Source organism: Astatotilapia calliptera, chromosome 12, assembly GCF_964374335.1.
Source record: "Astatotilapia calliptera chromosome 12, fAstCal68.1, whole genome shotgun sequence".
NCBI lineage: Eukaryota > Metazoa > Chordata > Actinopteri > Cichliformes > Cichlidae > Astatotilapia > Astatotilapia calliptera.
In genome coordinates this window covers 17,181,557-17,196,516 of record NC_137433.1, presented here as the reverse complement: position 1 = coordinate 17,196,516, position 14,960 = coordinate 17,181,557, and the positions used below count along the sequence as shown (strand labels likewise).

Sequence of the window (14,960 nt, the reverse complement as noted above, 5' to 3'; positions counted from 1 at the left end):
TGCTTTTCAATTTAGCGAGAAAGAAAAGAAACAAGAGGTTGATGTTATTGTGTTGGACAGACATACTGGAGACACTTTGTTATGTTAGAAAAACATAACAATGAAAAACGGCAGTGTGCATGTATACGTTGGAAAAAAAAGTACTTTGGCTTAAAGACGGATTTATTATTGTTTTAATCTTTAAAAACCTTCCACATGCATAAATGACAGAAAGGGCTGGGTTTGGTGGCACAATTCAAAACACCCAGGTTTCACCCAGGAGTGACCTTTTACCCTTATTTTAGACTTTCATACACATTTTTTAAATTTTATCACCTTCACTGTCCCTTCACTTTTGCTTTCGCATCATTTGGTCAAAATGATCAGCAAATATGGCATGTTAGCATGCTTTCCTCTCTGCAACAGTAATTTGGAAACTACAGGCACAGGAAACGTAGCATTCTGTGTATCAGACAGGTTTTTAATCAACAGATTTACCAGTTAAGCCTGATTGCTCAAATAATTTCACTTGGAGTCCAAAGGGAGAGTCTGTTAAATAGCAACAATGTCACATTTTCCAAAATTCAGTAACTATCCTTTATCAAATGTTTTCAAATGTCAAAAAGCAGAAAGACATGTTGTAATAAAACATCATCGGCAGATCCCACAAATCTGAACACAGAGTATTCCTATTGTTTAGACCAGCAATCCATAAATATAAAATAATATTAGGGAGATTAAAAAAAAGAGTGTAAAGAAAATAATCATACTGGTGATTTTCAAACAAATGTAATGTTAAACTTCTAATCAGCATTAATGAGTAACTGGATTATTTCTTTATGTAAATCGATATGTGTAAAAAGTTAAATGCTGTCTTTGGTCTGAGGCACAGTGTGGCGGCAGAACAGGGCAGGGAACCACACGAGGGCCTCAGGCAGCCGTGCCCCAAACCACAACAAAGAAGTCTGACTATCATCAAAACCAAATCTGAAATCTGAACTCCACCACGACTCCCACTCGCTTAAATTACACACAGGGACACAGACAGCAACCCACGCTTACATACACAAATGCACATCTAGACATAAATAGATATAAACAAGTTGTAACAAAAATGGTCTCCAAATTTAGACAAGTGCCTTTGATCATGCTCGCAAATACTGTTGTTAAAATGAAACGGGATTGTTACAAACGTTTTTCACACGTTCAAGTAGATTTTTGGTCACACAGAGAAAATAAAAGACCTCCCAGACCACCAAATCAGCCGCTGTACACCAACATTTAACACAAAAAGTCACAAAGGTGAAGTTTTTTTTTGTTTTACATTAAGATAAAATTAAAATATTTTGTGATTGCACACAGTGAGGGAAAAAAAATGCTCTGATCAAAGTAAGAACAGGCGCACAGAAACAGAATATCTGACTCAACAGACTGGAATATCACAAGACTTCAATTACTTGGCAGTGTTAGGGTAGTTTAAGGCAGACGCTGCTCAACATGATGAGAGCCGTGCGTGATGAGCTGTGAAACCAGACATTTCATAAGGAAACCCCCTCCAGAGGTCAGTTCTCAGTTACAGAGCATGAAAAACCTGCGGCGACAGCCACAGAGTCATAACTCAGGCGCAGAGACGGTGTAATGACATTGTAAATCGCAACAACAGCCTAGCTTGTTATTAGGTGTATCGGCTTGAAGTGTGATACACTTAATAAGAAATCTGTCCAAATGATGGAGCTTCTACTTTAAGGTTAGGTAAAGGGGATGTTGTGGTGATGTGTGCAACGCTGAAGATGAAAAGTCAGACATCCGGCTGCAAATCACGCAACAGATATTCTTCTTTCATTGGAAATCCCATACTGTAATAGATGCCTTCACCCGAACCCATGGGTTAGCATACAAGATCTGGGCGAGGAGGCTGCCTAAGTCAGGGTAGAAGGCCAGGGAGTGTTTTAAGTGCTTAGTTGGAGGGCTGATCTTATTTCTCAGTATCACCCATTTTACTGATAGCTGTGAAAGAAAAACAGACTCTAATACAGACGACTAGAGAGACAGTTCAGCAGTTCAGCGGCAGTTTGGCTGCTCCCCAGAATCATTGCTGACTTTCAGGAACGCTAGCTCAGCTGGTCACAGGAGACTGCAGCATCTCATCACTCTGAAGGACCAGACATCTCAGTGAAAGAGGAACTCTCTCGTTAGGAAATTCATCTCAATTGATTTCTTGCCTCGGGGGTGCAGGCTGTGCAATATACAAGGACATGTGTGTGGCTCAGGGAGGATGTGTACACCAAGGCAATTCATTTACGTTTTTTTTTAAAAATGTGAATGATTTTCTAAAATTAGTATTCATGACCGTAACATGAATATAAAGTGAACATTTAAAATTGTGAAGGGAAAGACGCGGCTCAGCAGCTGTGCAATGTGAAATGGAACAATGGCTCCCCCTGCAGATTAAGCAGCTGCAACAGCAAGATGTGCCGCCGAGGGAAACACTGTTTAACAGTGCAAGTTACAGAGTACTTCACAGAGAAATAATGGTTACACACAGCCTGAAGTGAAAAAGCTTTGATGTCTGTGTGGTGCACTTAAAAGCCTCTAATCTGGGGAAGTAAAAAAAAAAACAAGAACAACAAAAAAAGGGAAAAGGATGTAAAAAAAGCTCCTGTTTGTTTCCAACTAAAACCAGACGTGACAAAGATGACTTTCACAGACACGAGAAGTTCAAAAAGAAGAAGAAGAGGACAATGTTTCCAAATATAAACAGTAAGATTATAAAAACAAAAGGTTGAAAACCTGTAGTTTTATTAGGCATGAGGTCATGCCTGCTGGACTATAAAACTTATTTTTATCACTGATTAATGCCAAGGCGCTGTTTGTTTGTGGGTAAAAACCAAAGCAAGAGCCACTAATTGAAACATCTGCAGAAACAATACAAGACTAAACACCTGCAGAGGAGACATTCAGGAAACTACAAATCAAACAAACACTGCATCTTTATGCTAGGTTTAATACTTTTGCCAGCTTGGAACGAGGAGGGAGAGGACCTAATGTGGCATTTTAATCAAAAAGGTATGGAAAGGCAGCATTACCTTATACGAACTGAAGGTCTTCGTTGTTTATAAATTCCCCCCTCGATTCAGAATATTCAAAAAATAATCTTCAGCACTGGAATTAACTTCTTGATAAAAATGTTTCTTTCATATTCACATGACACCGTGCAAATGATTTATCTCGCAGCCACTAGCATTTCTTAGGTTTTCTGACTGGCTGGCTCATTGTACTCGGGGGAATTATGCAGTGAGGGTTGAGTTTGGACACAGGCACAGAAAGATAATAATGCATAATGTGCCCTTTATGTAAAACCAACAACATGTTGGGTTTAATTTTTTTTATACACATCGGTGATTTTGTACTGCGCTTTTTCTTCAGTTAGTGAAGTATTAATTTAACCTAACTTCAACAAATACACTGTTTAGAAGCACATCAGATGTCAATGGGGAAAACAATCATGCCGGATATCTATACTGAAATGAACTGGGTTATGTTTTAAGAAGAAAAGGATGTCACATAATTTGAGGGAAAGGTTCATTCAACTTACAGAATTTAAAGACATGCCAGAAATCTAAGGAAAGAAATATGCTGGACATGATGCTTTCTCCACAGCTTCTCCACGCCCTTTCACATTTGCTACATATGCTCAGGATAAATCTGCTCTCATCTGTGAAAAGCACAGGAGGTCGGCGATGGACCTGCCAATTATGGTATTCTATGGCATTGAGCACAGGGAAGACTAAAGGATGCTTAGTCCTCAGGCCACCCTCATGAATTATGTTTCTGATTGTCTGGTCAGAGACATTCATACCAGTAGCCTGCTGAAGGTTATTTTGTAGCTCTGGCCGAGCTCATGCTGGTCCTTCTGGCACAAAGGCGCAGACACCAGTCACGCCGATGGGTTAAAGACCTTCTACGGCCCTGTCCAGTTCTCCTAGAACAACTGCCGTCTCTCCTGGAATCTCCTCCATGCTCTTAGATTGTGCTGGGAGACACAGCAAACCGTCTGGCAATGACAAATGTTGATGTTCTGTCCTAGAGGATTGTGTGCAGCCTCTGTAGGGTCCAGGTATCACCTTATGCTACAAGTAGTGACACTGACACTAGTCAAATGAAAAGATGAGGTAGGAACAAATGCCAGTAATCTTGACCTGTAAAACAATTCCTGCTTTGGGGATTGCCCTATTGTTGTTCGACTTCACCCATCGTTAACTGCAATAACACCAAAGCAGCTGAAACTGATTAACAACCCCCTCTGCTACTTAACTGACCAGATCAATATCCATGAAGTTTAACTGACTGTTTTTTTGAGCAGTGTAGCAGAATCTTCCATAAGAATTCTTCAAACTCTAAGTGCCTTCTTCAAATTACCCTTTTGTTCAAACAATGCCTCCAATTGATTTTCTTAAATTAACTATGAAACATAAAACAGCACATCATAGCATCTGTGAAGCTGTAATTAGCAGAAAAGTTCATTTTCTGGCTAGACAATTAATCACAAGATTGATTGATTGCAGTGTATTTCAGTGTGACGTACAAGAAAAGTCCAACAAAACCACGAACACTACTATAAAGGTGTATCAGATGGCTGCATGCTGTGAAATACTTTTAAGGCAGTTTTTGACTGATTTTTCCTTTGTGCTGTTATGACATTTTGAAGCCCTGATTGGCCATCCTATTTTACTGCTGTCAAACGATGCAAACTGGCATTCGATCTGCTCTACCTAATATCTTTTTGGCAATATGATTGACACTACAAGTGCTTTTTCACATCGAAATGCGGCTCACATTTGATGGTATAGTCACAAAGGTATTCAGAGTATCATTCATATCTGACGGCATGCATAATTAAACATCAAAAATCCGCATGAGTGAACACCTACAATGATCGCTTTCGTTCCTTGAGGTAGGCAATAACGAAAAAACACAGGGACAGACCACAGAAAATAAGTGCTGAGACATGAGCAAAAAACCCAGCCTTACTACAATATGTGACAGTGCACCGTCTGCCACTGGGCCCAGTAAACACACACATTAAGACGCAGGCATGCTGGCAGGGACTTGTACACTGTGCAGCATGCTGGGAAAGCAGACATGCATAGTAGAACCATCTGCTCTCATAAAGTCAAACACCTGCTTGGCATCAACAAAACAGAGAACATCGCTGGCGCTTGTGCCCCCTTTGCCCTCTCCTCTCCACGGTAACATTCAGAGAACTCCCCATTAGGCTGCGCTGCAACAAATTTAAGATGCGGCTGTGAATTCAGAACCAACGCCGCACTAAATTATTTGGTACAAAGAGCAACACAATACCTACATCTGAAACATCCACAGTTTATCGGTTATTACATGCCGTTCACCGTAGGGTGCAGTCGGTCATTTACCTTGAACACATCACTTTGTATCTCAGTGAGATTACACAAAATGAAAACAAAAGCCTGGATCAGTGCAGGAACGGGCATGCACAACACACCCACTTGCCCCTCTGAACATTTCTCAGTATTGATTCCTTTCACTGTGCGTTCCCCTGTATAAAAGAGAGGCCCTGACTCTATCTATTTCATATTAATGTTAGGTGGTTATAAGCCTCTTTGTGCAGAAAAAGAAATGAAAGACAAGACCAGAACAAAAAGAGCTGTAGAAAAAGGTGTAGCACAGTGGGCTGACATAGACATGCCCCATATCCTTCAGCCTTATTGAATGTGTGGAATTGAAGGTTAATGACTTGTCCCTGGTGAAGTTACAGGCTAAAGTTAGAATATGAAATGTTGCAATGAACCCACACAGCGTGCAAAGCGAGTTTTTTCCCCCTCACTGTTGCCCTCTTTGGCTTCTAGGGCCATACAAGATGTAGGAAACCTCAAACCTCGGGGGTTTTATAATTTCATAAACCCAAATTCCAAGCGCGACATACAAACGCCAACATCTACAAAGATTTCTATTTCAAGCACAGCATGTTTGTCAGAGAATGGCATTTTTCTTCATGGAGACAAAGCCGCTCATGTTTCTAAGCCCTCGGTAATAAAAGGGGCTGACGACAAGTGCCTCGGACTGTAAATGATACCGCATGTTGGAATTTGGGTGTGCATGTGTGCCTTTTTGTCAATGTTTAACAAAGCTGTACTCAGTGGGGGTCTTGTGTTAGAAGGAAGAAGATACTTCTAACATAAGACAGTCAAATGATGTTGTGCAGTGTGTTTGAGCTTGGCTGAACAAGTTGGCTGAATAATAAAAAAAAAAAAAATTTAATTTAAAAAACAGAGACTAAAGGAACATAAACCAAATCGTCTGTGGCTTTCCATAAGTAAAGAATCTGGATCAGTAAAGTGGGTTAGCCCTGAAGTATGTGTCAAAATGGACCCATTTCCCTGTTTCATCAGGGGATCTGAGCCCGAAAGCAGTGGAGTGGCCCACATAATATGGCTCTTGGGAGAAAGAAGGTGTTAGGAATGATAGAATTAGAAGAACAAGGACTGGCAAACGGATACAGAACAAAGGGTTTACCTGCTCTACATTCCATTAAATTTACCATTTCTGTCATACAATCCAGAGGAAATCACACAGCGCTGTTCTACTACCTTATTCAGAGCCTATTCTAGTTCATTTCATATTTCTTTAATGCCATGTCGCAGCCATTCATACACATATACGTGAGCTTAGTTCACAACAACGGACGAACACAAATCCTTCCATTGTAACATTACCCTCTTTCCCAATATTACGAGAGGATGGAGACAAGAAGGGACTTGTATGGCAACAGGTCTGGGTTACTCTGACTCAAAAGCTTTATTCACCTCACTAACTGAGGTAGTAACTGAGTGAGACAGCTCTGATGATGCATGGAGGAAGTTTCCCATCTGGGAGAGTGGGAAAGTATCCAGTGATTAAGCCTTCAATACTTAGCTCTCTGTCTGTCTGTTAACCGAATCACTGCCAGTGACAGCCTTACACAGGACAGCGTATGCTGGGTGAACAAAGGAGAATATGCAATGGACCTTACTCAGAGAGACACTGGTGCTTAGTCACTGTCTGTATGTGTGTGTCTGTGTATGCGTATGAGGCAGGGGATGACCGAATGATCACATGAATGATTAACAGCAAGTTTAAAACATAAGCTTTCATTCATAATACTTGTTGGTACGGTAGGCAGGGACTTCACAATGTACAGACATGTGTGAATTAGATACTGGCTGTAAGTGTGACTCACTTCCTCTATGTGCCTATATGTATATTTTACATGCCTGTTCTGCTATCGGTCTTGTCGCCTTGTTCACAACAAAACCCTTTAATGTGCAAAAGTGCATATCAGTGTTTGGGTGGGGTTTACTTGCAACATAAGAAGCAGCAGACCCTCAGCTGTTAAACTGCACCCTGACACCAGCTGCCAAATAGAGACACTAACCACACAGCAAGACAAGAACACTTATGTCCTTACACAAAGGCAGCCTAACTTTCCATTCACAGCAGCAAGAAGCTGGAAGTAGATCACTGAACTAGAATACTGTAACAAAGCCACAATAGAGGGTAAGAAAGTAGTGCGCTAATACTGATTGCCTAAAAATGAAAAGTCCCCACAATAACCCTGAAATGTAGTTTTATCTTTTACCATCATGAGACTAACCATCTCTGCAACCCAAGCATTAAAAGTTTTATCCACCCAATGGGCCTTATAGATAAGATAAGGCTGTGAGGAAAGTGCTGCCAGCACACAAGGACATTCTGTATCTCTGAGTCTAATGATGCGTGCATGTTTGTGGGTCACAGAAACCCCAACAAACAGGTGTACTGTACATTTTGTTTTATATGTAACACAATATTTTTCCCCTTGGCAAATGTAAAGACTCACAGCAATGATGAAATTCAAACAACTGAGTCAGTGTTGCAATGGCAATTTAGTTTATATTATACTGTCAATACAAGAGCTTAAGGGCTTTTGTAGACACACCTAGACTACGAGGTGACTGTCAGCTGTTTCTTTGAATAGCTCACTCACTGAGTAAATGAATAAATTAGACTCAAATCACTATTAAGACATTAAGAATTGTTGATGTGAGTTTTCATGCCAAACAACAGATCGTTGTGTTAAATAATAAACTACAGCATAACCTTGCCTTGCATGAAAATAATAGAAATTGGCACGTGGGTTGAGTTCAACAGTGAAAGAAGTTAGAATCTATTTAATACTTTATTTGAAGAATAAAGCTTTGTTCTCACTATCACCAAACACATTAGGCAAACAGTCCAGCCATTACCACGGGGAACAATGGCTGGCCATTGGTTGAATTTTACCCGAGTCTCGATGAAACCGAGATTAAACAATTTAAAATTTGTGCGAGCTCACAGACGCTGCGTGGGAAAAGTCCTCCGCAATGACGTCGCCATTAAAAAAAAGAAAAGAAAAGTTAAACATTTACTGGTTAAAACATCAAACCCAGAAAGTCTCCCAGCAGACAGCTCCAGTGGCGAAGCTTTGTTTAAGAAGAGAGGTTTCACAATGGCTAAACTTTTCCCTGGCATCTCTCCTGTACCCCTGCAGTGTTAAAAATGCGAGAAAGCCCTGAGGGTACACATGTGAAACACACACGCGCATGCACGCACACACACACACACACGCGCACATATCTCTATGTAGGGCAGTCTTCAAGCAGTTATTCAAGAATTCAGGAAAGCGGAGTGCATCCAGTCTTCAGAAAGCTCAGGCCTCTGAGTCCCTTCCCAGGCATTTCACGCCCCAGAACAGTGTTTAGTTTTTGGCTACAGTGCAGCGCAATAAGCCAATTGTTTTTTGTTTTGGTACACAGGCCTGCCTTGAATGTGAGACTTTCAGCATTCCTTCAAAGTGAGTCTTCACTCAGCGGATGCACGGCTTGGGGTGCTTTGTCTTTGTTGGCAAAAAGTGTTTTTCCCGACAACATCTACGCGACCTCTCTCCCTTCGTGTGTGCTCTCAGGCAGATATATGCTTACATAAAGAGGTCACAGTCTTCTGCCAGGCCACATGAAACACCAGAAGCGGCACTTGGAGGCCGCTGCCTCTGTGAACTATAAAACACACGTTTAAACATCTGGAGAAAACATACTGGTTTGTAACTCCAAAGTAGATCAAATATTACCAAGGTGCAACAGTTTCGACTGATAAAAGGTCATAAATTAGTAAAAACGAAACAAAGCAAATAAACCTTTCTCTAGCTGACTAACGTGTTCTTTTTATGGCCAAATGATAAGCAAAGACAGTTAGTATCCAAAATTTCACTAAAGCCACAACTATGTTCACTTTGGATACTTCCTTTAGAGAGCCTGTGGCTACACAGGGTGGAGGAGAGCATGACACCAAAGCCAACCACAACCCAAAACTGTTAAAGCTTTTTCCCAACAGAAATGGCACACTCCCAGACCTTGCCATACACTGTTGCAGGCTGAGAAAAGAGTGTGGGTGGATGGGCGCGCCATCGCGTATACCTAACCACTTCCTGGCCCTTTATAGCTGGTATTAGCCACAGCGCTGTGGACCAGTGTGGTCCATCCTTGAATTAAACATGGCACGACGGCAGAGCAATGAAATAGTGGACATTCCACCACCACCTCCATAATAACTGCACTATCCCAATCTCCCACCGCATGCCTGGCTGGCTTCAGCTGAAAGAACAGAGCTGGTGAGGATGGAGACAGTGTGTGTGTTTGTGTTTTTGTGTGTGTATAGACTGTGTACAGATACACTGGTGGCCTTGTGGATCAGAGTGAAAAAGCAGATGTGCTCTTCGCTCCCACTGAGCAGGCAGTCAAAGGATCGACGAGACGGCTGCTGTGTGGACATCTGTACAAATCACTTGTTCGCTTTCTCACTCTTCCAGCTTGTGGCCATATCACCCTGTCAATTTGTGATACAAAAACAGCAGAATGCCTCGGCTCTATGCCGCAGAAGACGCAGAGAGAGAACACTGCAAGACAGCCAGCCAGGACCTTTATGTTTCGATAATGTAGAGACACTCGAATTACATTCAAGCAGCATAAAAAAAGCTTGCCGTGGATGTAATATATCTAAATGTCGAGCAGCGCCTGGCAATATTTTAAACATTTGAATATTTTATTTGCATAACTGATTGCACTACTTAAACAATTTATGGAAATCACCAACGTCTGCCACTGGATTTTTTTAACGCCATTTAAAGGATAAAAAATATGCAATGCAAATTCATAATTGCACTCCTGTATATCTGATGGAATATAAGGGCCTGGATTTGATAAATGGTGTGTGCGTTTCATTTGTTGATAACATGTCACTGACTTAGAAAAATTCGACACAGGCCACCTTCGCTCGCACACATTTACATAAGAGAATCAAGTGCTGGCACATTCGCACAAACGTGATACTCCCTGGCACTGTGAAAACAGGGTGCTTTCACAGCGCTTCATTGAAATGCTGCAGATTGGTTCCACGGTGGCACAGAGAGAGCCCCGTAACACAGGGAGCCAGAGGAAGGTCCCAAGTTCCTGAAAGAGGATCATTAGCATTGGCAACAAAGGCAGAGACACAAATTACTCTTGTATGAGAACCAGTGGAAAGCAGATTACAGAGTTAAGGAAGTGATCATTGTTGTCGTTGTGAAAAGAAAGGAAGTCTTTACTCTGATAAATAACTAATACAGAGACCGGGGGGAAGTAATGAGAATTAGAGGTGGAATATTTATGAAGCTAGCTTTGAGGCTGGTGTTGCTAGTCATTTCTTATCAGTACTTCAACTGTTTTTGGTTTAATTTTCCAAAAGAATAGACAAAACAGTACAAAAATAGGTAAACACTAACCTTCACTAAAGCACACTGGCCAAATTAATGATTACTATGTAATAAGGTTAATAACTCCTGCTCTGCACACTAAAAAGACTGTGCTATTTCCTCATCTCTCTTATAACAGTGCCTTTGAGAATGTTTGTTTATGCAATTTGTAAGCTCCTTTTTTTATTTAATGTCTGATCTTCAGCTCGCACCACCTGATAGAAACCAGACAAGACATGAGATCATCCCCTCCTGTCTGTGAAGCTGTACAGACTTAACCACATTAACACCGCTGCACATCTAGTGAGTGTAACTGGCCTGTGCGGGCCTGTGTGCCAGATATGATATATACAGGCTCCTCAGACGCCGGATCCGAGTAAATCTGACTGCGGATCAATACGATGGAGTGTGCCTCACCTCCCAGGGGTTAGTAGTGTTTTCTTGTGACATGAATTATAAACAACAGGTGAACATACAGTTGCCTGACAATGTTTATGCCTGCACACGGTTATAAAGCAAGTGAGATTCAGGGATGTAGGAGAGAGCAAATCAATACCCTGCCTTGATCGTTTGCTATATTGCACCATTAACATTCCTTATGTATCCTCTTACATCTGGGCCTCCCCGTCTCTTTGCTCACACACACTGTTTCACACGTACACATCCCCTTGTCTTACTCCTGTCTGGCAAAACAAAATCCCAATCATCAGCTTCCAGAACTGCAGACACATCTCATATGTGAGCGTACTTTTAATTTAGCAGATCCAAAAACAACAAGGATGTGCTTTTGACTAAAAGCAGTTTAAAATTAACATGCAATCTAATGAGGGCTCACAGGCAAGTGTGCATGTCTGGAAGGGAGTGCAAAGAGAGGTGCACAGAGGCAAGACTTCCACCCAAACACTATTAAAGTGGATCGTGAGTAAAAATAATTAGAGGTAAGTTTGGAAGTCACTTCTAAGCCTGCCTGCTTTACTGACAAACAGTGGCTAATATGAAGCAGATGCTGACATGGGCGATTTGTAAGCAGGAAGAGGGAAAACATGCAGGAAGAATTGCAGTTCTAATCCAGTGACAAACAGCTGAGGGGGGAAAACACAGGACTACAGCTTTGACCTAGTTCCCAACTTATTGTTGAGGATGTATTGCCCAGCAGTCAAAAGTGAAACATTTAAAAAGAATTAAAAGTGAGTTGCTTTGAGAAAGTTTGCAGATAAAATGTCAGAGAGATGTGTAATGATTTAATAATGTAATACATTTAATGAAAGAAAAAGAAAAGCATCTGAAGGTTCAAGCATCATAACCAAAACTACACAATACAAGGCTGAACCTCTCGGGGATATTAAAGCCAACCTCACTGGGGAAGTTACCATAGAGACACGTTAAAGTCTCTGCGGGTACATTATTAGTTTTTATTTAGAGTCGGGTAAAGCGGTTTGGAAATGCTGCAATTAGACGTTTAATTTGAAGACGTGAGCGCAGCAGCAGCAGCAGCTCTCCTGTGCAATTTAATTAAGTTTTTTTGTGTGTGTGCCGAGCAAAGCAGGCTACACTCTCGCATTCGGAGCAAGATTAAAAGTCTACCAGATATTTTGGTTTGTAGAGGGAGTGAGATCAGTCGAAGTTGTAAACAGAGCATTTCTCTTCTCTCTCTGTGTGTGTATGTGTGTTTGAGACGGCTGCGATAAGACAATCGGAGAATCAGAGTCTACCTGGGATGTGTCCAGGAAAACGCTCTTTCTGAACTTCCCCCGCCGTATCTCCATTTCAAGGGCAGAGCCGCGAGCAACGGTGGCTCTCGCTGTTTGATTTCGGCAAAACATCGTTTCTGCTTTCTGGCAACTTCAGTCAGGGCAAGCCCCGTGTGGAGCGTTTTAGTTCAACTTGAATGGAGCGCAAAGCGTAAGAAGCCGCTTCGAAAACTGCCGAACAACCAAAGCGCACAAGAACCAGGTTGGCATAAAAAACAAAAAAGCCCACAAAAATTTAAGCAACCACCCCAAAACACCGGCGCTCCTTCTGATGTGAGAGGCTGAAGCAGGTCTTCTGGCAGGAAAAGAGCGATTGAAGGGCCTTCCTTGTCAGCAGTTTCCCAGTTTTCACAGCACTGTCCCGAGTGCGTCCAGCAGTGACACAGTGACACCCCATGTGGTACAGCTGACTGAGACCTAACTTTGCCCTGCTCTGCATCCAGAGACCTCTACTGGTGATGAATGGCAGAGACTCACTATTGCACTTCGAAAACCCTGTTGCAGGCCCACTTTTTTTCTTTTTCCTTTCTTTTTTCTTTTTCACTGAAGCGATTACTTGGAAACTCTTTCACAACACAAACTATTTAAGCATTAAGGTGTAGTATGCACCATGAAATAAATTACATATAAGCAAATAAATAAATAAGAAGGGAAAAAAGTCCAATTAGCCTTTATTTTGAGAGCCTTGTCTGCTTTTCCAGTGTTTCCTAGGCATTATTGTCAAAGTGTAACACATTGCTATTCTTAATTCCATTTCCATATATATTTTAATAAGCGAAAGTTTCTCAGTTGTATTAATTGCTCGTGTTCACATCACTGGGATGACAATGAAAATCGGTTTTATCGGCAGCTTTAGCTGCCAGCTGAAGGCTTTCGTAGCCACTCATAAAAGGAGGCTATAAGGATCTTTTTAAACATAATGTTTATAACAGTCATTATGTGCTCCTCTGGAATTCTCTTTTCCCTAATATCAATAATGTAGCCACTTTACGGGGCTGTAAAGATAGGGGTATGGACTTTACTTTCATGGTAAGACGTTTTATTTATGAGCATCTGCAACAGAGCATGACGACCCAGCAAGAACGTGAATCAGAATTTGTGACTGTGCTGGAGCTTCTGGGTCAGAAGGTAATCGAGGCTCTTTCTCGTTGACACCGAGGTCACGTCCACGAAAAGAGACAGAGGCCTTCATCCAGTTCAAAAGCATAAGAAAATAAGAAAATAAATCAGATACGCATCCCTTGAAGTTACTGTATGAGCCGGTTGCCTTTGTTGCAGGTCATCAGCACAAATGTCTGATACTTTGCACGTCTTGTCTGAATGCTTCAAATTCAAAAAACCCTTTTCTAGATCTGCTTTCTTTGATAAATTGAGCAATTCACTTGTGATATTTCAACTATTCAAGGCAAAAGAGAAGTCTGGGCTTTGTCAGTTATCCATCCATTTACTGCAATCCCATATTTCAAATACTCCTTTATGCAAAAAAGACACACAAAAGTTAAAAAGCCTAGGCTGGAAATCAGTTCAGCAAAATAAAGTCTTAGACAGGGATCAGTGTGAGTCAATGCTGGCTGTAATGATCTTATTATTTATTTTAACTGCTTTCATACATAATATGTAATTACCTTGGTATCATATATTGCTGTTTTTTAAAATTATTATTTGTTTTGTTGACTTCTGTCTGAATCATAAACAGCTGTCTGTCTGCCAATATTTAAATATTAATTTTGTGATTGTTTGCTGGCACTTCTTTGTATGTAAATATGTAAATAGCGCTGCTTTTCAAATTCTCTGTCGCAGCCACTTTACTCAGGTTGGTACGCAGCCCTCACCGACACTTTAAATCTGTGATTTAACACATAGAGCTGAGTTTTACCAGTTCTGCTTAATAGTGCAAATTTATATTTAACTGTGTCAACAAACATTTTGTTGCGTTTGGTGTTAATGGTGTTTGTGCCACTATTTTCAAGATGTAATGTTGACTGCAGTGAATGTTTGGCGCTCTATCTTTGTGGAAAAAGGAAAAGGGGTTAGCACAGCTCCTGTTTCTCTAAAAATCCCCCAAAGTCTCTTATCTAAAAGCAGGTTGTTTGTTGATGTTGGGAGCTTGGGTAAATAGCTAAAGGCACTGTAACTCATGCAGCAATGCGATCTCACTTGGATGTCTGTCTGTTTCCTAGAAGGATCTATGTGAAATGCAGATTATGTTTACATGCTTCATGTAGTTCTGGTCAGTAGGGGGTAGACAGTCACAGAGGGGAGCGGTGCTTTCCCAAGCAAGGTCTGACCCCCTTTCAACTCCTCACTGGGCTCCACTGAGCCCTTTGGGCAGCTCAGTTTGCTGCAGAGTCAGGCAAGCAATGGGCTTATGTGCAAGCCTCGCCGTGGCAGATTTTAGACCCATCTGTGGG

General features: G+C 41.3%; 1 protein-coding gene across 3 annotated transcripts in view; it reads right to left on the bottom strand.

Annotated features, from left to right (window-relative positions):
* Positions 1-12,949, bottom strand: part of rtkna (rhotekin a) — a 53,710-nt gene extending 40,761 nt beyond the window's left edge. For all 3 annotated transcript variants that reach the window (XM_026187309.2, XM_026187310.2, XM_026187313.2), the window contains exon 1: positions 12,511-12,949. In XM_026187309.2, coding sequence (XP_026043094.1) covers positions 12,511-12,621 — 111 coding nt within the window. In that variant the 5' untranslated portion in view covers positions 12,622-12,949. The remainder of the gene's footprint in view (positions 1-12,510) is intronic.
* Positions 12,950-14,960: the final 2,011 nt, after the last annotated feature.